This window comes from Leptosomus discolor, chromosome 19 (genome assembly GCF_034619465.1).
Source record: "Leptosomus discolor isolate bLepDis1 chromosome 19, bLepDis1.hap2, whole genome shotgun sequence".
Taxonomy (NCBI): domain Eukaryota; kingdom Metazoa; phylum Chordata; class Aves; order Leptosomiformes; family Leptosomidae; genus Leptosomus; species Leptosomus discolor.
This window is the reverse complement of record NC_141409.1, coordinates 7742408-7767542: the sequence shown is the minus strand read 5'-3', so window position 1 is coordinate 7767542 and position 25135 is coordinate 7742408. Positions and strand designations below refer to the sequence as shown.

Genomic DNA, 25135 nt, shown 5'->3' with positions numbered 1-25135 from the left:
AATACAGAAAAATAAAGGAGACGTCACATTTTAGAACATAGAAGATGAGACCAAAGAACTCCATTTCCTTATTTTATTATCTAGAAGCCAGGAGAAAGACAGAATAGCTACTCAGGGGTTTCTTCAGGCAACTTGCTGCTGCAGATACCACATATCTTATTAATTATATGCATCAATAATTACCAAGCGAGTTCTATTTTGGGTCTCCTTTCATGCATAATGTAACTTCCATTTTCTCCTTGTTAAACAGAGACTATGTCCGACATGGTAGATTATTCTGATATCACTGAACAAGAATTCCTGAGCATATTTTTTTTCAAACCACAGTACCCTTTGCCAAGTTAAAAACTGTATTTTTATTTTTGAGCTGAGATTTATATTCACCTGGATATTTGTGGGATCCTTATACGACTCATCACTTGCAGTTTGGAGCTTTTCGCTGATCCAAGCTTCTATTTCATCCACATCACGACTGAACTGCTGCAGGGTCTGAGACTCTCCTAGCTTTGATCTCTTTTCAATCATCTGAGCTTTCAGACGCCGCCACCTGTATGCGATTCCATACGTGGAATGAAGAACTGGGACTGCACAGCATCACGTTCAACAGCCACAAAATGTTGCCAAAGAGCATTTTCTTTCGCCCGATACCTGCATCCCACCTAACGGGCGATACTGACCTGTCCAGAACCTCATTGCGCCTGTTTGCAATGACTCCTTTCGCATAATGATCAGCAGAGATCAACTGGTCGGCAAAAGACTGTAAGACAGCAATTTTCTCTTCCTATTAAAAAGAGAAACCATGAATTAGAACTGCGGTTCCTTAACGTCAAGTGGTGAGCAGGGTCTGGAATGGAACAAGACTTCTTTTCTTTCTTTCTTCTTCAAATAGACATTATTGTAAGTGTGGCTCTATAAAGGAAGTCTATCTTCTACATGACTGGAGAATTCAACTTCAGAACATCTTTCATCTGTGGCATTTAGGAAACAAGTATCTTTTGGACTTTAAGCTACAGCAGTATGATCTCTCAACAAAAGCAGGCACCCCTCTTACAAGAAACTGAAAATATACCTTTTTCCTGTTGCAAAACAAGAAAAAAATAATTTCAAATCAGTAAGAGATTTACACAAACCCTTGCCACTATTCCTACACTGTTTGTAGGCAGCGAAATACATCCCTGCCTGCATTAGCCATATCTAAACTTCTGCAGCAGATCCCAACTAGTTGAGTATATGGAACTGAACTTTAGAAGCCACACATGGCAGTCACTTCTTTTGTTAATAATCTGAGAAAGAAAAACTAAACTGTTTTCCCCTTCCTTCAGCTGCACTCCTCACCTGGACATTGATTGCCTTATCAAAATCTTCGTGCTTCTTGATGAGCGCCTCCACGCTGTCTAAGGAGTCTCCTTTATCTTCTGTATTGAGGAAAGCCTCTCGGGCAGCCATCCAGTTTTCAGCTTGTTCACAGTCCCGATGAAACAGCTAGGGAGAAAAAAACACTCCAAAGCATGAAAAAGACAGGCCAAGAACACTGCTCATCACTATGAAAGAATAAACTTCCTTATGAAAGGAGGAAGTATTTTTCTTTTTAAAAACGCAGCAGAGTACCTGCAGCTCCAGGCACTGGTCGAGCATCATTCTGCGCTGGACCCAGGCCTTCTCTAGGTCTGTCCGTTCTTGATCTAGAATATCCAGTTTCTCCTTGATCTCTGGGCTGGCATAGTGTCCATGAGCCAGAAGTTGTTGTCCAAACTGTTCGAAGGCCTGGAAAGTGCCAGCCCTTGCATCTATTTCAGTGCGGTGTTCCTGCAGGTACACAGGTGTGTTACTCAATAAAGAGGCAGCAGAGCTGGAACCAATCTATTTTTGGAACTCTAAATGGAAAGTGCCAAAAAAAGAAACATTTGTTGATGTTTAAAACGCACATCTTTCACATACCTGGTGCCTTTCCAACAAAGCTTCAGCTCCAGTCACATCCTTTGCAAGTTCATCTGAGGAGACCAGACCCCGGATTCCATTGATCCAAGACATGAGGTCCCTGTGAACACATTAATAGAGAACTTTTCCTTTCCTCCACTGAAATAAGTCAGAACAGGAAAAGCAGTCCTTTTTTGAACCCTCCCCAGAAATATTCCTGTGGAACAAGCAGCCAGATACACTTCACTGGTAACACACCAGACAGACAAAATCGGGGAGGGAGGAGAACAGCAGCTTTACCTGAAGTCACTGAGGAAACGCTGCAGGTCATGAGAATCTCCAAGCTTCTCTTTGCGCTGGTCAGCACGTTTTCCCAGACTATTCCAGGCCTGATTCAACTCAGTACATTTTTCTCGGAGATCTTCAGCAGATTCTGGATGTGACTGGATGAGACGCTGGGCAGTTTCACCAAGAGAATTCACCTAGAATTGGAGAAAGGGAAATGAACATGACGAAGACAAAAAGAATCTTTTCCACACTTTAATCATTTCTGCTAGATAACACGACAACTTTTGGTTTTGTTCCCCTCACAATCTCACCTTGTCTCCAAGAGCTGCCAAGTCTCTCTCAAAGCCTTCATGTTTGCGCTGCAGAGCCTGCACACTGGCCAAGTCGTGTCCATAGTTGTCTGTATTTAATGCCTGATTCTTCTCCTCTATCCATTCTTTGGTTTCATCAGCATCTCTGATTTGAGCGAAGGGAAGGCAAGAGAAGAATTAAAGTGGAGGTCATACTGGATCTCCAACACCCAGCAGGTCGCTGATTTCCAGAGAAGCTCATGAGTTGACGGTTCTATTAAATTATTTCCCAAGGTAACACAAGCGAACTTTGGCAAAACAGGACAGTAGTCCAGACCTCCCACGCCCACAGCAATTTCACGTTCTCACGTGAACAAGTTGTTGTTTTTCTATGAAGAATATAGTAGACCGTTGGTCTAACTTCCACTGAACAGCTGGAGGCTGAAGTTTGCTTTGTTTAGAACAGGTCCCACTCCGTTTTAGAACTCCTGACAGACAGAGCATTTTATGGGATTAAGACCAAACAGATACAAACCCCTCACCTGTGGAATCTCTGGACTTCATGTGCACTGCCCAACAGCTGGCTCCGCTCCTCTGCTAACTGCTGCAGAGACCTCCAGCGTTCATTCAGTTCCTGCAAAACAAACAAAACCCCCCACTGATACTGCAGACCAGTTTCACAGCATCACTGGTTGTTTACACAGGAAACTTGTGCTGGGCTCACTGAAGCCTTATGATGTCAAACAGAAAACTTTAGCAACCAGTAACGCTCTGTTCACTACGCTTATCCGCACCTTCTTCATTCTGCTGACATTTTCAAACACGCCAACAACCCCTTTTTCATCTCCATTCTCACAGGCTTTATTTCAGGTGTCTAATGAGAATACTGACAGCAGTGCTGGAAGAGCTCCTAAAATAGCTATGCTGCTTTCTTTTACAGTACATAAACTTCATCAAGCAGTCAGTAAGGTAAATGACAAGTCAAGACTGGCCTTTCACTACAGGTGAAAGTTACTATATTGTGCTTCGTTCCAGAAGAATGCACAAACTCAAGCAGCCTCATTAAATAAAGTAATTTTAAGGGTTTCTCCTGAAACATAAACCCAAATGATTTTATGCATACAAGATACTGATGTAACCTGAGGAGCAAATGCTGCGTACGTCAATACTTCTTTCAATAAGTTGATTCAAAAGGGTTTATAACGAGTAATGAAAGACAAAGCCTATAGAAAGGGAGGGTAAAAGACATTCTCAGCTTTAAACCAGCTCAGAAAAAGTTGTATTATTACCTTGATTGAGTTAAAGGTTGCCACTGTGTGTACCATCATACGTGCAGACTGTATGAAAAGGCAGAAATAAAAAATGTAGCATTAAAGTCAACTCTAACCAATCTGAGCGAAATCAGACTGAAAGAAAGCTCCTTAAAAATCCATAATGACTTGGCGTAGGTCAAAAATACAGACTTGCAAAATACAACTCTACAAAATGCAGGAAGACAAAAGCACTCTAGGTTTTAAAGGTTTTGATGAAAACTGTTGAATTCTTTAATTCTATACACTTCTTTAGAACAGTGCTTTGAATACACTTGTTTAACATGAAGGAGAGAAGCAAACAACAAGAAAAATCAATGTAAGTAAATTACAAAAGCAACCAAGAATAATTAGTTGCAGTTCCTAAGGTCTTATCAGAGTAAGAACAGTTAGAAATTTGCAAGTGAGTACTACCTTGTTAGCCTAAATTGAAACAATCAATAGGCTTGATAAGGAAAGAGGAAAATTTAAAGGCAACATTCAGTAAGTGAATTAAAACAAATCCTACACTCTTCAACAGCTTAAAAGATGTACAAGCAGCTTTAAGTCTAAGAGGGTGGATGTCAGACATGAAACATGGGAATGAAATACCAGAGAAAAGCTCAACGTTGGACCATGTCAAAAATATTCAAGATATTTTTGTGCATCAGCAGGTGATAGCTACTCCATTGTAAGTCTCTAACGAATGGAGAAAGGCTTCTTCTAACGATGTAGAAAACGAGCTAGAGATGAATAATGGAAGACAAAGACACTGCTATACACGTACAGCATATTCCTTACTAAAGGAATACCGACACAAATGGCTTTGACTTCAGGAATAAAAACATTTCTTTCTACTTGCTTCATTAAAAAAAGAGCTCATGCTAAGTGAACAGGGACTATTTCACATCTCGTGGCCATGTACAACCTAAAAATGCTGGTTGGTTGGAACCAGGAACCAGCCTTCTAGTAGAAGCTCAAAAAAACCCCAGTTTTATTGCAGAGAGGTAAAAAAATGGAACCATTGGCAATTTCTATGGCTAGAGCAATTCTGCTGGAAACCCATCTCCGTTTCTCATAATCATACCTGCAAATAGAGAGCCGACAGTCACCTGACTCTGCCTAGATGGCTTTTATTTTTAAACCAAAGAGTAGGACCTATATGACATCTTTATATATCGAGACACTCTGTATGCAAGTATATGACGGTGAATCCCTGTTGAATGCTCAAATTTCTGTAACATGCTTTTTGAAGTAAACAAGCAAAGTGAAATGGAAGTCCCTAACCCTAGCCAATGCCAATTCAAATGCTGAGACTAGGGCACCATTAAAATCACATGGTCAACAGTCTTTAAAAAAAGAAAGAGGGTGGCAGATAAAAAACCAAAAAAAAGGACACATGAGAAGGTGCATGGTCTAAAAAAGATGATGTGCTGTGGTTTTTGTTTTACTTTCCTGTTGTGTGCTACTAAGGAATGACACCTACCTTCCAAGGAGAGGCTGTCTTAGAATCAGTTTCATCCTGTTTGAAAATGTGAAGAAACAGCTTTAAACAGGAAGCAAAATCTAAAGCTATCAGAATATACTAAATATCTTTGAAAGTTCTCCACATTCAATCTTTAACAGAGGAAATAAATTTTTACAAGCAAGTCTTTGTGTCATTTTGGGTTATCCCGCTCTGCACGGATTTGTGATGTGGGGTAGAACACTCCAGAAACAAAGGGATCGAAGATAAGATAATCTTTTTATGTCCATTCAAAGTCATTATTGAGTTCCTTCACGACAATGAACTACAAACTAGGGCTGAACTTCTACTTGTACATCCCAAACCTGTTACAACTGCCACATTGTCTCAGAAGTTAACACTTACCCTGGGCATCATACCATAGACTTCCTGCAAAGGGAAAAGGACAAACAGAAACAACTTGTTATTTTCTAACAGAATGAAAGTTTTTACTGGTTTTGAGAAAGGGAAGAGAGCAGGAGATACACTTCCATCCTTCTTCCCCAAACTGGTTACCAGTATGTCATCAAGCCAAACAGTGCTCGCACAACCCAAATGTGTAGCAGAAATGGGAGTTTGCCTATTCAGCCACCTACTGCAACACATCATCTTAGAGCTCAGAAAATAAACAAGCTGCTTCAATACTCTGTTGGCACCGGACAGAATTATTGACAGAAATAGCAGAAGCATGAGAAAAGCTGGCAAAAAAAAAAAAAGTTATGTTACTAAAAAACAAACCAGAAAACCCACAAAACCCCTCCACTGTAAGCTGAGCTCTGTTTTATTTCTCTTTTCCCCTAGCATTCGTCACTGGTTTTTCTGCCAAGAAATAAAGGCTGAAATTTCGAATGTGGATGAAGCAAAGCTAATGCATGGATCCTCCATGACTTTTACTACTATTTAAAAGACTTTCCATTCCTAAAAAAAAAAAAGGAAAGAAAAGCCCTGTTTAAAAAAGAAACAATTCAAAGGATACCCTCGTGACGGCCACACTACTGAAGAGGCATTAAGTATCTCTGGTCAGAATACCAGTATTCCAACCCAAACCATTTTATGGTTCTATGGTTATCAGACAAGAGAACAAAAATGAACAGCTAGAATCTTGCAATGACATGCAAAGCGTGACAACAGACAGAAGAGGAAGAAAGTCTTCTGCTTCTCAAGAGGATTAGACTAAGTCAGAGAAAGAGCAGACCTGTTGCTGTACTGCTTGCACTTCATCTGCCATCAACCCTTCTGACTCCAGGTCATTCGCCACCTTGTTTATGTCCTTCAGACGTGACTCGTTAGCTTTTAAATCCTGCACAGAACAGTAAAACACCACAGCTTTAACATTCACACAAGCAGAACACGTGGAACAAGCTGGCACGCCAGGGGTGCCAAAAAGTGCACGGTTTGTCAACAGCAGGAATCCAGCACACTTGACCTTCACAGTCACCAGGGAATATATGATGCCAGCACCAAGCACCAATGGATTAAAGAAACGCACTATCAGAGTTTTCCAGACACAAAGCTAATTACAATCAGGAATGGAATACAATGCTTTTAAACTCCCAGGTACACAACATTACCAACAAAGAAGATCAAAAGCTATCATCTGTATTACCGCGCAAATTAACCAAAAGCCTGACTTAAACAGCAATTTCACTACGATACTTAAACGCTTCTGGGTGAACAGTGACAGCGAGCGTTCTGTAAAGCAGGAAGTGAACTTGGTAAAAATAGTAGTGGATGATTTGCATTTAAATTTTAATAGGTCACACATTTTAATTTCAACCATGAGCTTATTTTATAAGAACTCAAATCCAGTAACTGCTATCATCTTCTCACCTACAATACTAGGTTGGCTCAAACTGTTTGTTAGTCAACTTCCAAGCTGTAAACACAGTAACAGCCACAGATCTGCCAAATCTCTGCCTTTCCCAACGTATAAGGTCAGTCATCTTTCCATTTCAGTGCTCTGTACCTTACCAAAGTGGACACAATAAATATATCTGCCCAAGCAACTCTTTCACACCTCATGCAAAGAAAAAAAAGTAATATATTGCCAACATTGGGAGCAAAAATAAAACTGAAAGCCTACCAGCATTTTGAACCAGAGAATATTTTTTTTCTCATCTTGGGAAAAGCTCTACAGATTGAAATTAAAATGCATCTTTCCTTTCAACAAAAAGGAAAAGGAACGTTTAACTGAAGGTTACGCTTTACACAAAATTAAATCCCTCCAAAGCTTGGCAGATTCTGTATCTGAACGTGTTGAAAGAGAGTTTCACTTCTCTGGGAGCTGGGAAGCACGGAGCAATCTGGAGACTGTAACCAAACTGAAGACTTTTGAATGTGAGACTCTCTCTATCCACACAAAACAAAATAAAGAAATGTATATATATCTTTTTTTTTTTTCCTCAATCAAAGCTACGTTTCCTTCTCAACTACGCCTAGCTATGAAGAATCACCACAGACGTATGACCAGAAAGCGTGAAGGGAAAGGCCAAAACTAACACAGGCACTATGCAGCATTACAACGTACCTTCTGAAAATCATCAAATTTCTTCTGTAGCACCTCCACCTGCTCCAGGTCAGCACCCACTTCCTCATTGGTGAGTGCAGCTTCCTTCTCATTGATCCACTGTTGAAGCTCATTAGCTTCACGGAAAAGCATAAACTTTTTGCAGCTTTTCTCTAGCATGCCTTTACGTTTTTCTCCCAGCTCAAGAAGAGAGTGATACCTGGAACAAGCAGAAAAGGAATGCAGGGGGCAGTCAGATCGAACCGAGCAGTCCCAGTGATTTACTGAGTACTGGTATCGCCAAACACATGGGAAATCCCTGCAGCCTACACCTGGGCTTCTACAGGACGCAGTTAGGTAGATGTAAACTGTATGTGTTTCTCCTCTACACGGGTAGGCACACCAAAATGAGACCTCCCACACGCACCATTTCACTGGGCAAAAGCCAACCCAAGTCACAGCTCAGGTCAGGGCAGGCTGTCAAGCTGCAGCAGCACTGCAGCGCAGGAATGACTCCACAGGGTCTTACTTCCTGAGAGGTATTTCCCTGTGGTACACCACGTTTGCCATTAGATCATTAAAATCTACTAGCCTCCCAGCTTTTGGACACAGTCTTACTTAGCCATTATTCAGTGCAAAATCTGCTGAAGGTTTAAAAAACAGTGTTATTTTGTTGACAACACAATTATATTCAACTGGGAAACCCCTGAAATGAGTTTCCCATACCCTGTTTTTATATCTGTGGAATTCCCAACAACAGCAGTGAAATTACTCCTCATTTACATTAGAATAAATGCAAAGTAAAACCCCTAAAATGGTTAAATTGGTTTGAACAGGCAAATAGATCGTGAAAGAACAGCCATTTATTTAAAACCACAAGAAAACCGCCGTCTTCTATTTGATCCCTGGTAACCAAATAGACACAGAGGATCCTACAAGATCTTTCCCAAGCTATTGCTGGAAAAAGCCAACACAAGTTTTACAATCACTGACACCGAATTAGAGAGCTCTTCAGCAATCTGTATGCCTGTTTTTAAAGAACCTGCATTCAGAAAAGCCACACCCCTAACACCCAACTCTTACTCTTACTCTATTCGAAAAAATCTCCCGGAAGATGAGATTTTCTATCTGCATCTGGATCATTTTTTTAATACCCCGAATCAGACTGTACATGGTCTACTACAGCGATCAGCAGCAGCAACTGATGCTCATTACTAAGCCATGAAGATATCATTTTGATGTTATTAAATCAAACCATGTAAGACAGTGCCGGGATAGCTGCAGGGGCCTCGTGGGGAAAGGGCAGCCTTGCAATGTTTTCATTGCCCACCTTGGAGCACACAGGCAAACCCTGAGCAATTATACTGCCCAGCTTGAAGAGTCCAATGACATAGCATTTTCCTAACCAGTAACTCAGAGATGACGAAGTCTGTTGAAAATCCTCGATACCCTGGGCTGTAACATCTATACATCAAACTGATAATCAACTCTAAGTCTTCCCATGGAAGCAGAGACTTCCCAGTTTCCTGTCTATCCTGGTTTAAGACTGGATAAAGGAACTAAGAATCTTTCATATTAGGTTTGAACCGAAACATTCTACCCTGACTAGATGAAAACACGGTTTTGAAGCCTGCCCCAACTGCAGACATTTGCCTCAGCACACAATTTTAGGTATTAAATACCTGGGAAGCTCATAGAGGATCTGGGGCAAAATTCCTTTTGAAGCAGACCTTACCTCAACACTTCAGAGACTGACATACTTTCACTTTTGATTCTCAAGAGCTATGTTCTCTTTGAAAAGACAGGCAAGCACACCCAATGAACACTACTGCTTTGGCTCTCCCAGCAGCTTCCAAGAGCATAATGCAAACTTGGTATTTTTTCCAGGAGACATGAACAGAAGTTTGAAAATAAAGTTAATGTCAATGTTCTAATAAAACCCGATCATCCTATATAAATAAACTAACGCCTTTTGACTACGCAGCATGAGTGTTACTTTATATGATAAACTATGATAACCTGACCCTTCCCAAATTCTTAAGACATTCATATGTGACATGCTTGGTATATCTATTTTTTATATATATTTATAGAAGCGAACTAATATTTCTATTTGCACCTCAGAAAATGCAAGAGATTTCTTTAAAGAAAACAGCCCAGCCATCACTAAAGCCTCAGCTGGTAGGCAAGATCAGCGTAACAGAAAATGACACCATCCACCAAATCAACCTCAGCACAGAAGGGACCAACAAAATAAGCAGCTGGCCAGATGGCTATAAGGAAGACATGAAACACATACCACGACACCCATCTAAACTACAGTAATTCACATCAGAGAAATTGCTTCTTTCACGTCTCTTTGGAGCAGCTTTCCCAAAGAAAGAAAGAAACAAAGGGAGAACGAACAGTGACAGTATGGAGACAGCACAGTTTAGAAAGGGCTAATCCTACTCACAGTTCTTCGACCTGTTTCATACGCAGAGATACACTGCCGACTTCCTTAGTTATGAGAGTCCTGCACAGACAGAGGGAGCACAGCAAACGCATGCAAAAAATTAGTCAGATTAACAAAAATAATGAAAGCAGCAGCTCCATCCATGGGTTGTCTGTGGTAGGAGATGGTTAAGAGTTCACATTTAAATGGAGAAAATTAGGTGTCATTCAGAAGCAAACAAAGCAAATCAGACCAGGAGTACAATTCACATGAGGAAACCTCAGCAGTACAGTTGAACTCTCTCTATAAGGTCTCCTCATTCCCTGATCGTTGTGCCATGCGACTGTGAACTGAAGGGTGGTCCCCTCTCCTCGACTCTAGAACAAGGCACCCTGTTCCAGCTCTGGAAAGCAGCACGCAAACCCACAGAGAAAGTGACATGTTATTAGAATCCTGAACAACGCGCCCCAATTTTCCAGCATCCCTTCTTCTCACTCGAACAAGCTTTTTTATCTTTTTGTTTGGTTTGAGGTTTTTTTGGGGTGTTGTTTTTTGTTTTTGTTTTTTAATTCTAGCACTAAAGCTAGCAGTTATTGTATGTCACTGTAGTAACTGGTGACTCGAAACAACGGAGTGGGAAGAAACTCTCATGTAGAATGACAGCATAGCTGTGCAAACAGATGGGAGTATGGATAAAACTTTCAGCTTTGGCTTCCAAGTGGCTTGATAAGACAAGCCAGTAGCTCACAGCTATCACCCACAGCCCCTGCTTCAACTAATCTACAACTACCATGTGCTTTAGGAGGTCGTTGCCAAGCAGCCATGCAGTTTTCTCTATGTGCAGTGGCATGCTCCTCCTTTAAAAAAAGAGAAAAAAAAAAAAAAAAAAAAAAGGAGGGGACACCTTTTAGTCCACGTAATGGCAATAAATAATGGCACCACATTTCAGGAAAAAACGTAATGAGCTAGCACCAAAGCAGTGACAGGTCCTAAGGAGGTCACCTCCAGAGGCAGCCCTATATAGGGAGGGTACTGTACTTTATGTATCCAGATTTAAGAAAGCTTTTCAAAACAGATCACACATTAAGCAGTGACAACTACAAATACAAGAGCTGCTTAGGACAGGTGTAACTCACAAACAAGTTTAAGTTGTTAGGTACAACACCAAAAGGAACACATAAAATACTGAAGTCAGACAGCAAGTTGAGCTCCAGTGTCATGAGTCTTACAGTTAAAAAATGGGAAAAGCAACAAGAAAACCTAGAATAAGAATGAAACAACTGAATATGGCGCCCCTGGTAAAGGAGACCCTGGTTTTGCTCCAATTCATTACTCCCTAGTGTAAGAGGCATCAAGTTAAACTTCTGGCATATGCAAGGCAAAGGCCAAGCCACCACATGCTGGGTGGGTGTTGTATCTCATCAGTTAGATCTTACTGGTTGTCAATTTGCTCCTGTCGCAATGCTATGCTGCCTTGCTCTTCCAGGAGGTTCTCTCGGGATGCAGACTGGGCAGGATCTAGTTTTTTCACATAGGCAGCCGGTACAAAGCCCTGACGGTCATTGACTTCAACCTTCCACCAGTCCTGGAAGAAGGAAAAAAAAAAAAAAAAAAAAAAGAGCAACCACCATGAGGCAAGCACCAAAGTATGCCGAGCAACTGAAAGCCCAAAATTAGAGGCTCCTATTGACTAAAGAGAACAAGTGATGCTCACAACAGTTCGCTCTCTTTATGGAGATCAGTTCAAACCAGCTGTCTCTTGAAGACCTCTACATTCACTTCCCTGTCTCCCCTTCTGTTTGGTCAATAATTCCTCAACAGTAGGGAAATAAGTTCTCACAGCCACATGCCCTATAGCATATGTGGTTGATGTGACCTAGAAAAGTTGGCAGCTACAGAAGAGAGTCATGAGAAGGAGCTGAAGAGGTATGCTAAAGTGCCAAATGGGAACATGGACTAAACGTGCAAATTCTTTTGCTGCTTTGAATGCTCTTACATAGAAAAAACCCAACCAAACCACCAACCAACAAAAAAGCTCTGCAGAACACACAAAACCCAAGCGAGCCAAGCAGCTCAGCAAACCAGAAGGCAAGAGCATACCTTGTTGGTGCTGTTAAGTAAGGTGAGGACATCTCCCTTTTTCATAGTCACCTCTCGGGGACTCTTCTCTTGGTAATCATAAAGCGCCAGAACAAGCTCTTTTCCAGTTTCATCATCTGTGGGAGCAACTTGTTGCTAACAAAGAAGGAGCATAAGAAAAATGAGTTGTTCTGTGTTTATTACAATCAATGTAGTTGTCCTAAAAAATACCTCAGCGTTGGTTAAAGCTACTGTAGTGCCTTAAAGTGATTCTTGTTGAAATAAATTTAGTGCAGATTGACTTATTTCAGGTGCTGTCTGGGCTCAAAGCTTGAAAGCCACCACACTATACTGTTTTCTTCCTATGCAACATAGCTGCCTCTTACGATTATAAAAACAAACCACTGATTTTTTTGTGAAAATCAATTAGTCTGCAATAAATTCTCAAAACCAACTGTTATTAAGCTTTGTCTTGACCTTCTGCTGACTCAAGGATTTTAGCGACACGATTAGCATCTCTCCTTACCCTGCATGACTGGGCCTGTTCCCTTAACGCCTGTATGCTACTGCCGTAAGCGGACAGATCAGACATCAAAGCTTCATGTTTCTTCAGAAGAGCCTGAAAGCGAAAGATAAAACCGACATGCACACCTAGCCATTTCACAAATACCACTCTGCTTAAAATACACATTTGGCTCCACACACAGCAAATGTGGGTTTTTCAGAGCTACCAGTCTTGTGACTGATGAGAATACCCAATTCTATTCATTCACAGGCTAGACAGTAGTCCAAATGCTTCTGGTGCTTTTCCTCTGCCTTTATCTCAGAAAAATTCTTTTGTTGTGACCAGGAATACCACATACTGCTCTGGAAACAGCGTTAAGTTTGAAAGTATGCCTTTAAACTGCACTTGATTTTGATAAAAGGTCAGTCAGCAGTGTCTGGGACGTGGTGTTAGGCCACTGAACGATACTAGTAAAGTAACTCCAGACAAAAAATTACTTCCAGACGAACGAACTGCTGAGAGTCAGACTCACACTGAAATGCAGCGTCAAATGAGGAATTTGCTGATATTAGACACATTATACTTTACAAAAACCCTATAAAAAAAGTGAATACAAATGCAAAGTTTCCTCACAACTGGTTTGATATACTGAAGAGCAAAATTTCATATGCAATAACTAAGACACAGGAAAACCCGTCATCTTTTGAACCTGAGCCAAAATTCAGCTTGATGCAAGAATCTTCTGTCTTTTTTCTCAAGAATCCTGAAATTAGCAGAGTTCCTTATGTCGTTACTACTGGACAAACCCTTGCTATGTTCAGCAAACTGGTTCAAACAACAATCTCCAATACCTCAGCAGAGTCTTCATCTTTTCCATAGTCTGTGCTGCCTACAATGGGCTCCTTTTCCCTCATCCAGGATTCTGCCTCATTAGCATCAGCAAAGTACTGCTGAGCTTGCAGGGAATCCTCTAGGTCTTGCCGACGTTGAGATGCTTTAGCTTTCAGAGAGTCCCATTTTTGGTTTAGCTCATTCAATTTGATTTTCACATCCTCAGCTGCAAAATGTCCTAGGTAACAAAGGGAGGGAACTGAAGAACTTAGAGACATAAATAACACACACTAAAAGATTACTTGCACTTCTTGAAAGTCACAGAATTTAGACCCACATAAACCTACGTAGCCCTTTCTGGCTAGAATAATGAAAGCACAAGTCAGCCTTTTCCTTTTGCCTCAGACTGGAAAACATTGTACCTGTCAATCAAACTGTACTAGGACTATTTGAATCATCAAGAACAAAAGAAGCCACATCGTAACGTTTCTTCTCAATGCAACAGGAAACGTCACCTCATTCCAGTGGCCAAGTTTTGACAACAGACAAATATTATTTCAAAAATTCATCCTGGAATCAGGGAAATTTTTTTTTAGTATTCTGGTGTTAAGAACACCCTGTCAGAAATAAAGATACATGTTTATGTAAAAGTAGGAATGACTCTTACTATTCTTTGGGGAGGATCATCTCTCACATCATGATTATGTATCTCAGATACAAGCCTTTAACAGACTTAAAAATGTAGACTAAATATCACAGGCACAAAGCTGTTGAATACGGGGCTCCTATGTGTTTGTCAGGAGCAGACGGAGATCTGAAAACTGTGACAGGTTCTCATCAAGGAATCTTCTTCTATTTTCAGGTGAAAGAATGACTAGAAGTTCATCCTGCTAATGGGTACCTGTCTACTGCTCAGATAAAAACAGGCAGCAATTCTTAACTGCACAGGGCCAGAGAACAGAGTCCAGCGCAAAGACTTTTGGCTTTCTGAAAGAGAAAGAATTAAGAAACATTGAGACATACCCTCTTCCACCATAGCGTTGCCTTTCTGAGTGACTGCTTTAATGCGGGGCTCATGGCCTGCAATTTCTGCCTGCAAAGCCTGGTGCTTCTTTAGCAGATTCTGGACCCCAATTAAGTCCTTGCCTGAAAGACATAAAATAGTTAATCAGCTAATTCAGAGTCATTAGACCAAAAAATTCCAAGGAAGCTGCAATCAGTGCTAGACAAACCTGCAGAATAAGTACTATCACAATGAAGACCAAGCACGATGAAAACTAAGTTACCCATTGGAACTGGAGAAATAACACAACAGTTAAAGAACCACAGGTGATGGCACACATCAGGCAACGTTAACCACAATAAACATTTCAAAAAGTTCCAGGGAATGTTCCATAAAGAGACAAGTGATATCAGAGCAATACTGACATCTAAACCCTGGAGACATTGGGATGGACCAACCTCGGTTTGTTGAAGCTGCAATAGGTTCTTTTTCCCTAATCCAAGTCTCTTCATCCTCAATGTCACGGAAAAGCTGCTGCAGGCGAAGAGAATCTGCAAGTTTCTGCTTGCGAGCTACCATGGGATCCTTTAGAGCTTCATAACGAGCTACCAAAGCTTCTTGTTTCTTCTTGATATTGTCAGCATCAAAGTGCCCAGCCTCTTGGAACTGGCGTGCCTGGATGGTAATGCCATCTATACGATCCTAAAATTAATTCAGCAATAGCACTATGTCAGAATTTCTGTAAGATGGCAGCAGCGACTGAAAACATTTTCAAGTCTTAGCTAGTAAGTTATACTGTGACAGCTGCACACTGCCAGTGCAATAATTTGGGTAATAATTATATCCTGGATAATATTCAACACATTATGTAAATGTAATTGGTTTGAATCTGTCAATTTCACAAAATAAACAAAAGATTCTTGAAATTCCAGTAACTTTACAGACATGTTACTCTAGGCAAAACATTTTTCAATTGTTCAATCCAGCTGTGGGAACTCAGATATTGTTGATTTTCTTGCTGTGGATTTAACTTCTCTAAAGATCATTTGCAAACAAAGGAACCACTTGCTGTAAAGTTCTGTATTTAAAAACCTGACCTGTTCTCCCTCCCCTCCTGTTTCTTAGCGCTATATGAAAGCAAACTGCAGAAGAATAAGCTGTTTGCAAATGGAGAGTCTCAGGCACGACTACTTCCTACGCCAAGCACAGCACATCTGCTTAAGTCCGTATTCACAGCACAAAACCAAATGCTGTGCTGTCAGCAGGTTGCAGTACGGAATTATTTTACTTTTTCAAAAAGCTTACTTTTGTCTGTCATGAAGATGCTGTTCTTAGAGACATTCAACTTACGTTTCGGTTCTAAATTACTTCTGACAAATAAACTGCAAAGCCCAAAGCTACAAAAGTTATGAAAATACAGACCTGCTAAGGTGTCTGGAGTGAATACTGCTCAGTGAGCAGATCTAAAAGGGCAGGAAGAAAAATTATTTCCCTTACCTGATGGGCAGCAACATCTGCCTCTAGCAGGGCATGTTTCTTCTGAAGATTCTGAACATTAGTAAGATCTTTTCCATAATCATCAGAAGCCAAGTGTCCCTCTACTTCATACAGCCACAGCTCAATGTCTTCCACATTGCGATTAAACTGCTGCTGTTGATTGGCTTCACGCAGTTTTATACCTGACCAAGACAGAGCAGCAAGAGGAAGCGACGACTGAAGTTTTTCTCTCCATTTAATTCACTTCCCATTTTCTCCCAGCTAAACTCTCTAGAAAAAGAATTGCCCGTATTCTTTTGAGCAAGTCATACCTTTGAGCTCAGTGGCCTCCAGAAGTTTCTTCCACAAGCTGATAACTTCATTCATGCGAGCTGCCACTTCATCAGACGCATAGTGATTGACATCAATCAACTTCTGGCCAGCTTTCTCCAGTGCATCAATACGACTCTGATTAGCAGAAAGCTCTGCTTCAAAAGCTTGATGCTTCTGAACTTTGCCTTGCAAGTTTGATGGATCCTATAGATGAAGAAAGAAAAAGAACCTTTCAATCCAAAATTACTATCTATAGGTATCTGGAGAACTTTTAAAATTAGACTACATTCATATACATGCCGAGATGTCACTAGAGGATTTGGTGCCAAAAATATGCCTTAAATCAGAACACTTAAGCTACTGAATAAGCACAATTACAGCACGATGGGAAAATCCCCCTTGGGGTCAGGGAGAAATCACAATTCCTCCTGCTGCCCTTAATACTGCCTACTATCAGCAACATTTTGGCTGACACTGCTTTGTATCATTAGGCTGATTACATTAAGCCTGGCATTGCCTTAAAATTACTCTAACATTCCTCTCTGTGTTCACCTTGTATGCCTCATCTGTTGCAGTTTTCATTTTTTCATTAACCCAACTCTTGAGCTCATCAGAGTCTCGGAAAAACTGCTGCAGATGGAAGGAATCTGCCAGTTGAGCACGGCGGTACATAGCTCTCTCATGAAGGGCATTTCGGCGGCTCAGCAGCTGGAAAAAAAAAAAAAAAAGCAAATGTTTTTAAATTCTTCAAGCTTGTAAGAACCACCACTGCCTCTGTACTTTTGGGAGAGCTCTGCTGACTTACCCTATATTGCAGTCAAACCATTTCAAATAATAAAGCAGAATATGATTTAAGGTCTACAGTCCAAATCACTTCAGATACTTACGGCATCTCGGCGTGTAGCAACATCATCCATGGCATAATGGTTATTCTGAATCAATTTAGTTGCAAACTCATCTAATGCCTAAAGAAAAAACAGGTTTCCATTTACTTGGTATAACAGAAATTGTTTGTGCAAGTTTACTTAGTAGATTCATTCTCAGGAGTTTATCACAGTAAAACTAACAGAAAGCCATTAAGATAGCTATTGTTACACCTTTTTTCACCTGTACCATCATCTTACATGTGGAATAGTGCAGATTTTTGATAAATCTTCATCCACACGTGTGCTGGCATGATAAGCAAGCACTGGGTTACTCAGCTTTCTGAGACGGCAATTGAGCCCTATCCTATCTTTCCCACTATTTTCCATTTCGGGACAATATACATAATTTAGAGGCAATACATCCCACATAACATCTGATCATTCTGCAGAGCAAAGCCCATCCTTCTCTGTCATCCTCCAGCAGTGCCACTTGTTTTATTTTTTGCCCATTTAGTGATCACCTAATGTAAATGTCTTACTGTGATTTTCTCCTCTTGAGCACTTAGGGATTTCTCAAAGTCTTCATGCTTCTTTAGAAGAGCCTCCACACTATCCAGAGAATCACCGAGGTCTTCATTCAGTAGAAATGCCTAAAGTAAGGAAACACACACATTTTTATGTTTCCATGCTCAGCTGCTCTAAGTCAACTCAAGCACGGCCAGTGATGTTTCCTACCACAGGATATTACTGAAAAGCAAAGGATGATACACTGGCGTGGTGTTCCCTGTACACCTTTAACCCTTTCCAGCTTCTTATTCAAATGGCATTTTCCAAGAGTTAACACACATAAAAGCAATCTCAAGCCAACTTGTCACAGCCAATAGTTTCAGCATTAGATGGAAACAGTCATTGCAGCAGCTCGGGCAGTCAGATAAATAACCCCAAGCAGCACCCTGCTCGCTAGTGCATGTTCAGTGGCAGTCACTGCCCTTAGTAAATACCGATTGTTTAAGTCTACAGAAGACTAGTCAGAAATGAAAGTCAGCCCCATCTGGGGAGTTCAAAGCTATGCACTCACTTCTTGTTTGCTCATCCAGTTGTCAACTTGCTCAGTATCTCTGTAGAAAAGCTGCAGGTCCATACACTGTTCGTACTGTTGCCTGCGAAGCTCCCACAGTTCTAGCAAGGCAGATCTTTCATCTGAGAGGATGGTCAGCTAATGGATTGGGAAGAGGATATATAATTTTATTCAACAGTCTGGTTCTTTTCCATCTCAATGTAAAAACAAGTTGTGACTCAAAAAGTGGTTAACGCTGGACTAAAAATGATCTCCTGTGTCAAGAATCATCCTCCTGTCACTGATATCCTCCTCACACAGGGCAAGCCTTCTCTCAGCTTACCAAGCTTGAGCAGTGGCTACAACCTTGACTTCAGTCAGAAACCTCTCCTTCTCCAAATTAAATCTACACAGAGATATTTAATGGACAACCGCTCTTCTCACTGCAGACCTGATCGTAAGAGAAGCTCTTCAGCAAACCATCCTGCTCTCTCAGCCTCTGGAATCCCTTCAGCCCACTCTCACAGCATGTGAACTGTCTGATTGACCAATGTTTTAACATGCAGACTTCATGGGAGGCCTCACTAGTTTGAAAATTTAGAAATATTAAATAATAACTGACACTTCTGGTAGCAAACCTAAACTTAGATAAACAGAGAACCCGTTCTTCTTTTGGATGAGAGATATACTAATAGTACCTAACAGACAGTACTAATAGTCCCAACAGTTCCTACTAATAGATAGGGAGAAGCTGTCAATCACAGAACGAAAAGCACACATTACTTAAATCCACGAAAAAAGCCCTGCAACCTAGAGGGATGACACTCTGTAACTTACAACCTTAACACAAAAAGAACTTTTAAATTAAGGGATACAGAAGAAAGAAAGAGACAAAATTCTTCTAGGAGCTCTTGCTCTCAACTTACCTTTTCTTTAACTTCATCAGAAGCATAGTGCCCAGCGGCAAGCAAAGCCTGGCCAGACTCATCAGCAGATTTGAAGCTATCTTCATGGGCATCAATTTCTCCCTATGAAAGGGGACATGAATAAGCTGTTACCAAAATTCATCTTAGAACAGAGCATCAGAATATGAAAACTGCTATTGAAAATAACAGAGACAGCAGTCCGGACACCTGAACAATAAACATTCAACTATCTTTAAATACATTACACCTAACATGAAAACTAGAATGAAATGTCTTACCTTACAATTCAGATAAGGTAAGTATAAATTATTGTGTTAAAATGAAACTAAAGGTTTGTTTTAAGCTGAGGTCTTTTTGCTTACTTACAGCCATTCCTCATGATGGAGAACTAAAACAGTCATTAGCCCAACTGACTGCTGGCAGATCTAATTATTTTTTATAAAACATTATCATAAGCAGTCTTAAAAATTTACTTATTAGTGTGTATTTACTATCAAGAAACAAAGTAAAAATATTAAATCAGGACAACAATCTAGTACTGTGTTAGTTGCATGATCAAAGGATCCTAGTGATACAAACATCTGCAGCTGTGTCAAGACACAGAAATCAGTTGTTGCGGGCAGCTGACTGGATTTGGCTGTATAACCATCATACCTTGTGTTCCTGATGTCTATCTAGAAGGGCTTCTGCTCCAGCCACATCATTGGCAAGTTCATCGGCATTTATCAGAGCCTTCATCTCGGTCACCCAGCTGGTGAGGTCTCGGAAGTCCGCAAGAAAGCGCTGCAGCCTTAGGAAAGCAAAAAGAAAAAATGGTTGGGAATAACTTGTTTGCATAATTTCTCCACCCTGACCCCAAAGGGTTCAAACATAAAAGCTGTTCCTCAGGCAGAAACAAAACAAGACAATACCAAAATGCAATCAGAATATCAGACAACTAAATATGCTCTCAATCAAACAGAGAAGCCTTTTCAAGTTCAGAAAATGCTTGGTTCAAAATCAATTTCTCAAAGATGTGTTTTGCATATAACTCACATTGAAAGTAAAAGGAATATTCCTAACTACAAGCCTGCATGTGGAAACCAGAAGAAATCAAAAGAGAGTTCTCAAGCCGAATGTTTCAAGACAGCCCACGGGACTGCTTCTCTCACAGCCATAACACAGTGTGTGGGGGTGGGGGGTGGACTGACAGAAAGTTTAGCTGCACGTGCCCCAGCCTTAAAACAACAAGCAAACAAATTCTCAGGTTCCTTTCAGCATGCCTTTGCAGTTACTGCCTTTGGCATGTGCCTAACACTTATCAGCAAAAGCAATCAGTTTCTGTTTCCCTTTTAAATTTGCTGTTAATTGATCTGAAGAGATTATGACAGGGAAGGCAAAGGAAAAATGGTTACTTGCGTGGGTCTCCACCACCATAAATCTTGCATCACGGGGGAGGGAACAAAGAGCAGAAAAGCAAACCGAGAAAGGTCATTTCAGCATGATAGTATTCTTACCTGTAGGAGTCATTAAGGCGAGCATGCCTCTCTGCTGCCAGAGTTCGGATCTGTTCCCAGTTGGCAATCAGCTCCTCCCGTTTCACTTGAATTTGAGAAGCATTTATTGGGTGAGACTGCTGCAAACGGTCCGCTTCTGCACAAAGGGCCTTAACCTAAACGCAGCCACAAACAGTGAGTAAGCTTCTAGCCTTTTACAAGCAGGTTACCTCGTTTAAATTGTAGGTAAAATGCATTTGTAGGGGTACCTTATCTTCCAGAGCCGCCAGATCCCTTTCCAGGCCTTCATGCTTACGCAATAAAGCCTGCACACTGGCTAAGTCTCTGCCAAAATCGTCTGAGGCCATCAACTGCCCTTTCTCCTTAATCCAGCTGATTGTTTCATCCACATCCCTTCAAAACAAAGCACAAATTGAAAGCAATCTATCTTGTATGGAAAAAGGAAAAAGGATGTTTTCCTGTACACATGCCAGACGTGCTGGCACACAAACCCATATATACAAACACTGCAGCCAACTACAATCATCCTTTTGAAAAAAAAACCCAAACCAAACCAAACCCAAAACCTAAAGATTCAGACTTTTTTTTTTTTTTAAAATCTCAAAAAACTTGAAGCATATCAGCAGGCCATTCTTCAGGTGGTGTCACTGGATGTGAACCAGGAATCATAGCACCACTGAGCACCATTACCCCGTAGGTCCATTTCCTACTCTGGACCCGTCTCCAACTAAATTACAGCAAATCTCAAAATGCTGTAGATGGAGATGACGATAAAGACATTGCTCAAAGAGCCCCAGAACAGCTGGACTGACACCCACCTGACAACAAAAATACCCACCCTTTTTAAGGCTCATCTAGGACAGAACTGGGGGAAAAAGCCCTCAGAGGAAAGGGAAGCAAAGCCGCCATTAGCAGGAACGAACAAAACTGCCAAGTGTTGAAAAGCTAAATTGGAATGACTATTCCAAGGTAATGCTAGAACAACAAGGTCCTCATTCAACAAGTCACGAGGAAAAGTAAAGCAAGAACATAACAAACAGTAACTCTTCTCACACTACTGTACGCAGCTGAACGCATCATTAAACATCCACACAAATATTGCATCACTTCAGCAGAGCCAGCCAAGATCATACCTGTTGAAGCGCTGAACTTCAGCTGCCCCAAAGAGTTTTCCTTGCCTCTGAAGGGCAAGCCCCTTAAGACGCTGCCAGCTTGCATTTACTTCATCCTGTTTGGACTTTATCAGTTCCTCTTCAGGGTGTTGCTCCTAGTGAGCAAAGGAAAAATTTATTTTCATATGTTCTGTGCTTTTACATCCCTTGACAAAACCTTGAAACACCGCTGTTTTTCAAGAGATCAATTTGTAACTACTGAACTTTCCAGATGATCACTCGATTCAATAGTATCCCTGAAATCTCGCTGTGTAAACACTCCACACTCTCGCAGTAGTTTAAGTTTCCCAATGGACTAACTAGCCAAGGGGAAGAGGGCTGTAAACTGTATGCAATACTTCCTGCCCTGTCTCCATCCTTGATCGAGCCCCAGATGACATACCAGAAGAGAAGATATATCAATCCTGCATGTCCAACAGAAATACATTAACCCCAAATACAACAGTTTCTCTTACTAATCACTACTCTCCACATTTTCAGGAATGTTCTCAGCTGGGGCAGTTACTCAAGCTATTCAGTAGGAGAACAAGTGAATCAAATGATGACCATTTAAGATCAAGACAGCCAAGTATCCAGGCACAGGCAGAGTAAAGCTTAGAGATCTGCTACCAAACCAGGGGGGAAAAAAAGAGGAAGTTGCAGACAAAAGCTTGCTGTGTTACGCCAGGCTTGCCAAGAGAGATTTTCAACACACATGAATGTTTACCTGGATAAGTTTGCCAGCAAACTGGTTCACTTCATTTACTCTTTCTTCATGAGCTGCAAGGTCTGTCTGGAACTCTTCAAACTTCTTTTGCAAAACCTCAACATGCTCTAAGTCCTGCCCAAGTTCTTCCGAGGTCACTATTGCCTCCTAACACATCGAGGAAAAAAAAAAAAAAAAAGTAAATTTCAGTACATCCTATGGGAAATCACTACTAAAAATCAGGAAGAAAACTGTCCTAATATTGAATAAGCCAAAGACGGTTACCATCATTGTGTTTGAAGTCAAATTTAAAACTACAAAGCTTCCTCCATTAAACTCCACTCCCTCCCCAATATCTTCTGTTATTGCAGAAAACCTGTAAGATCACGGTGTATTTTTTCACCTTGCTTGCTCTTAATTCACATTTCAAGTTATTGAATATAACTAATTCTTCTATCGTAAGTTCTCTTTTCTGTGTTCAATGATCATTACTACAACAACCTAAATTACTGAAAGAAAATATGCACAAAACTCCCATACTTTTAAAACTACACAATAATTGGCCATGCCATTTCAGAATGCACACGGGCACTAGATTTTTTTCACATTTTTAGATTATGGCCATTTGCTGGAGGCTTCTGATGCAAAATTTCTTTACAAAAAGTGCACCATCATGTTCCATAACAGTTATGCAGGGTTTACAGTTTGAACCCACAGCGACACAAACCAGCAAACCATCATTAAGAAAAACCTATATGATCATTTTGTGGCTTTTTTTCTTGATAGTGTGGTTTGTGGTCTGTCTCCTCAGAGTTCAAAGAATCAAGAGCCAACAGTTCTCCTGCAGCTAATGTCCTTTCAATGTATATCTAAAGATATTCCAGTCGTTAAGTAATTATGCACACACTGCTTGCTGGTTAGGCTGGCTACTTTCTACAACAGATCATTCAGAACATTTATAAAAAACATTTGCTTTTACTTGTTGTAGGTTTCCCTTCCAGGAAACTTGAATTTGATTACTATGAGAAACGTGAAGGACTCCTGAAAGCAAAGAAAGAAATTATCATGTTTAGCTACGCTCTCCAACATGCAGGCTTCCTCTTAGCCTAGTACCTCTTTTGTGCAGCTGCAGAAGGAGGAATAGTAGTTTGCATACCTACTGCTTATGCGATATGCATAAACTAAATAAAACATATAGGTGCCTTTAAAAGCTCTCAGTGACTACCTGAACTCCAGCAACGATATGTTAATAGAAAATTTCCACACACCCATCAAATTTCCCATCAAGAACACAGCAAAGGCTGGTAGGTAACGATATACCTTGTCATTGATCCAGTCCAAGACATCTTCACATTCCCGTAAGTATTGCACCAGCTTCTGTGCTTGCAACAGTTTGACTCCCTTCTCTCTCATCTTTTCCAACAGCAGCTCCCATAGTCGGTGCAGCTCCTGCAGCCGAGTCTAGAACAACAGGATGTTGTTATTAAAACCCTGTATCAGAGAAGATTAGATTTATTCCCTTCCTGACCTTAACAGAAGACTTTTTTCCAAAGTTGTAGATCCTAAACCTTACTTCAGACAAAGGGTGGACAAACATCCTAAATTTCATCTCCAGTTATTAGTTTTGAAATGATGTAAAGTGAAGTAACAATACAAAATTAAAAATTACTGAATTTACACACTTGTTATTAATTAGTGAAGCTATCAAACAGTTACGTTTACTACCTCTGAGGTAAACATTTTGAGATAAAATTTGGTTTAAATTCTATGCTAGTGTGAAGTCAGAACAAAAATTTCCTGCTGTCCCCTTCAAATGTTCAGTTCTTTACATGGAAGTCCAATAAGTCCCAATAAGTGAATCTCGTCTTCATTTTGGGATTTATTTTTATTTAAGGTGACACATTTTGTTTCCAGTCAAACTTGTGACACTTTACAGTATTTTAGCCGTCTCTCTTGGCATTAATCAGCTAATATGCTTAGCCAACCTTGTTAAGTAACATAATACTGAAATACCAGGAGCAATTACCAGTTTTAATATTGAGTCTTTCTCTGGCTGCACTCTGCCTTTCAAAACTGTTGGGAGCAACCATGAATTTTATAGACAATTAAAAGAAAAACCACACTCCCACACAGGCACACAACTTGCAAAACAGGAAAGTATTTGCTCCACCCACCACCTATAACGCTTTGCTCATCAAGATCTGAAACCTGAAAGTCACGCCAGAGAAGCTTTTGAACATGTAGCATGGGCGGACACCCATTTAGTCCGTTTAGAAAGTTCAGACAGGGAGGTTTCGAGGGAGGAAAGCACTCGCACTACTCTAGTTCCCAGCACTGCCCAAAAGGATAGTGCAAATTGTCAACCAAGGAAGAAGACGTTGCAAAAAGAAGTTGCACTGCACAGCCAAAAGTTTCACCTACTCGTATGTGGAACCCAACTTGGGTAGCTGTTACTATTGGGCGCTGTGCAGTCCGGTA

At 40.7% G+C, this 25135-nt stretch overlaps 1 protein-coding gene across 5 annotated transcripts in view; it reads right to left on the bottom strand.

Annotated features, from left to right (window-relative positions):
* Positions 1-25135, bottom strand: part of SPTAN1 (spectrin alpha, non-erythrocytic 1) — a 51604-nt gene that overhangs the window by 15516 nt on the left and 10953 nt on the right. For 3 of the 5 annotated variants that reach the window (XM_086475797.1, XM_009947637.2, XM_086475796.1), the window contains exons 4-36: positions 23978-24118; positions 22679-22825; positions 21934-22067; positions 21049-21193; positions 20801-20955; positions 19959-20094; positions 19305-19406; positions 18400-18537; positions 17861-17971; positions 17343-17420; positions 17008-17163; positions 16455-16659; positions 16144-16325; positions 15105-15348; positions 14667-14789; positions 13664-13881; positions 12834-12926; positions 12329-12463; positions 11665-11813; positions 10250-10309; positions 7816-8014; positions 6484-6588; positions 5655-5678; positions 5271-5306; positions 3785-3832; positions 3038-3129; positions 2517-2661; positions 2218-2399; positions 1939-2038; positions 1609-1806; positions 1336-1482; positions 678-781; positions 385-547 (exon numbers count right to left, since the gene is read on the bottom strand). In XM_086475797.1, the coding sequence (XP_086331923.1) occupies positions 385-547; positions 678-781; positions 1336-1482; positions 1609-1806; positions 1939-2038; positions 2218-2399; positions 2517-2661; positions 3038-3129; positions 3785-3832; positions 5271-5306; positions 5655-5678; positions 6484-6588; positions 7816-8014; positions 10250-10309; positions 11665-11813; positions 12329-12463; positions 12834-12926; positions 13664-13881; positions 14667-14789; positions 15105-15348; positions 16144-16325; positions 16455-16659; positions 17008-17163; positions 17343-17420; positions 17861-17971; positions 18400-18537; positions 19305-19406; positions 19959-20094; positions 20801-20955; positions 21049-21193; positions 21934-22067; positions 22679-22825; positions 23978-24118 (4395 nt within the window). The remainder of the gene's footprint in view (positions 1-384; positions 548-677; positions 782-1335; positions 1483-1608; positions 1807-1938; positions 2039-2217; positions 2400-2516; positions 2662-3037; positions 3130-3784; positions 3833-5270; positions 5307-5654; positions 5679-6483; positions 6589-7815; positions 8015-10249; positions 10310-11664; positions 11814-12328; positions 12464-12833; positions 12927-13663; positions 13882-14666; positions 14790-15104; positions 15349-16143; positions 16326-16454; positions 16660-17007; positions 17164-17342; positions 17421-17860; positions 17972-18399; positions 18538-19304; positions 19407-19958; positions 20095-20800; positions 20956-21048; positions 21194-21933; positions 22068-22678; positions 22826-23977; positions 24119-25135) is intronic. The other 2 variants (XM_086475798.1, XM_086475799.1) reach the window with 1 other exon arrangement.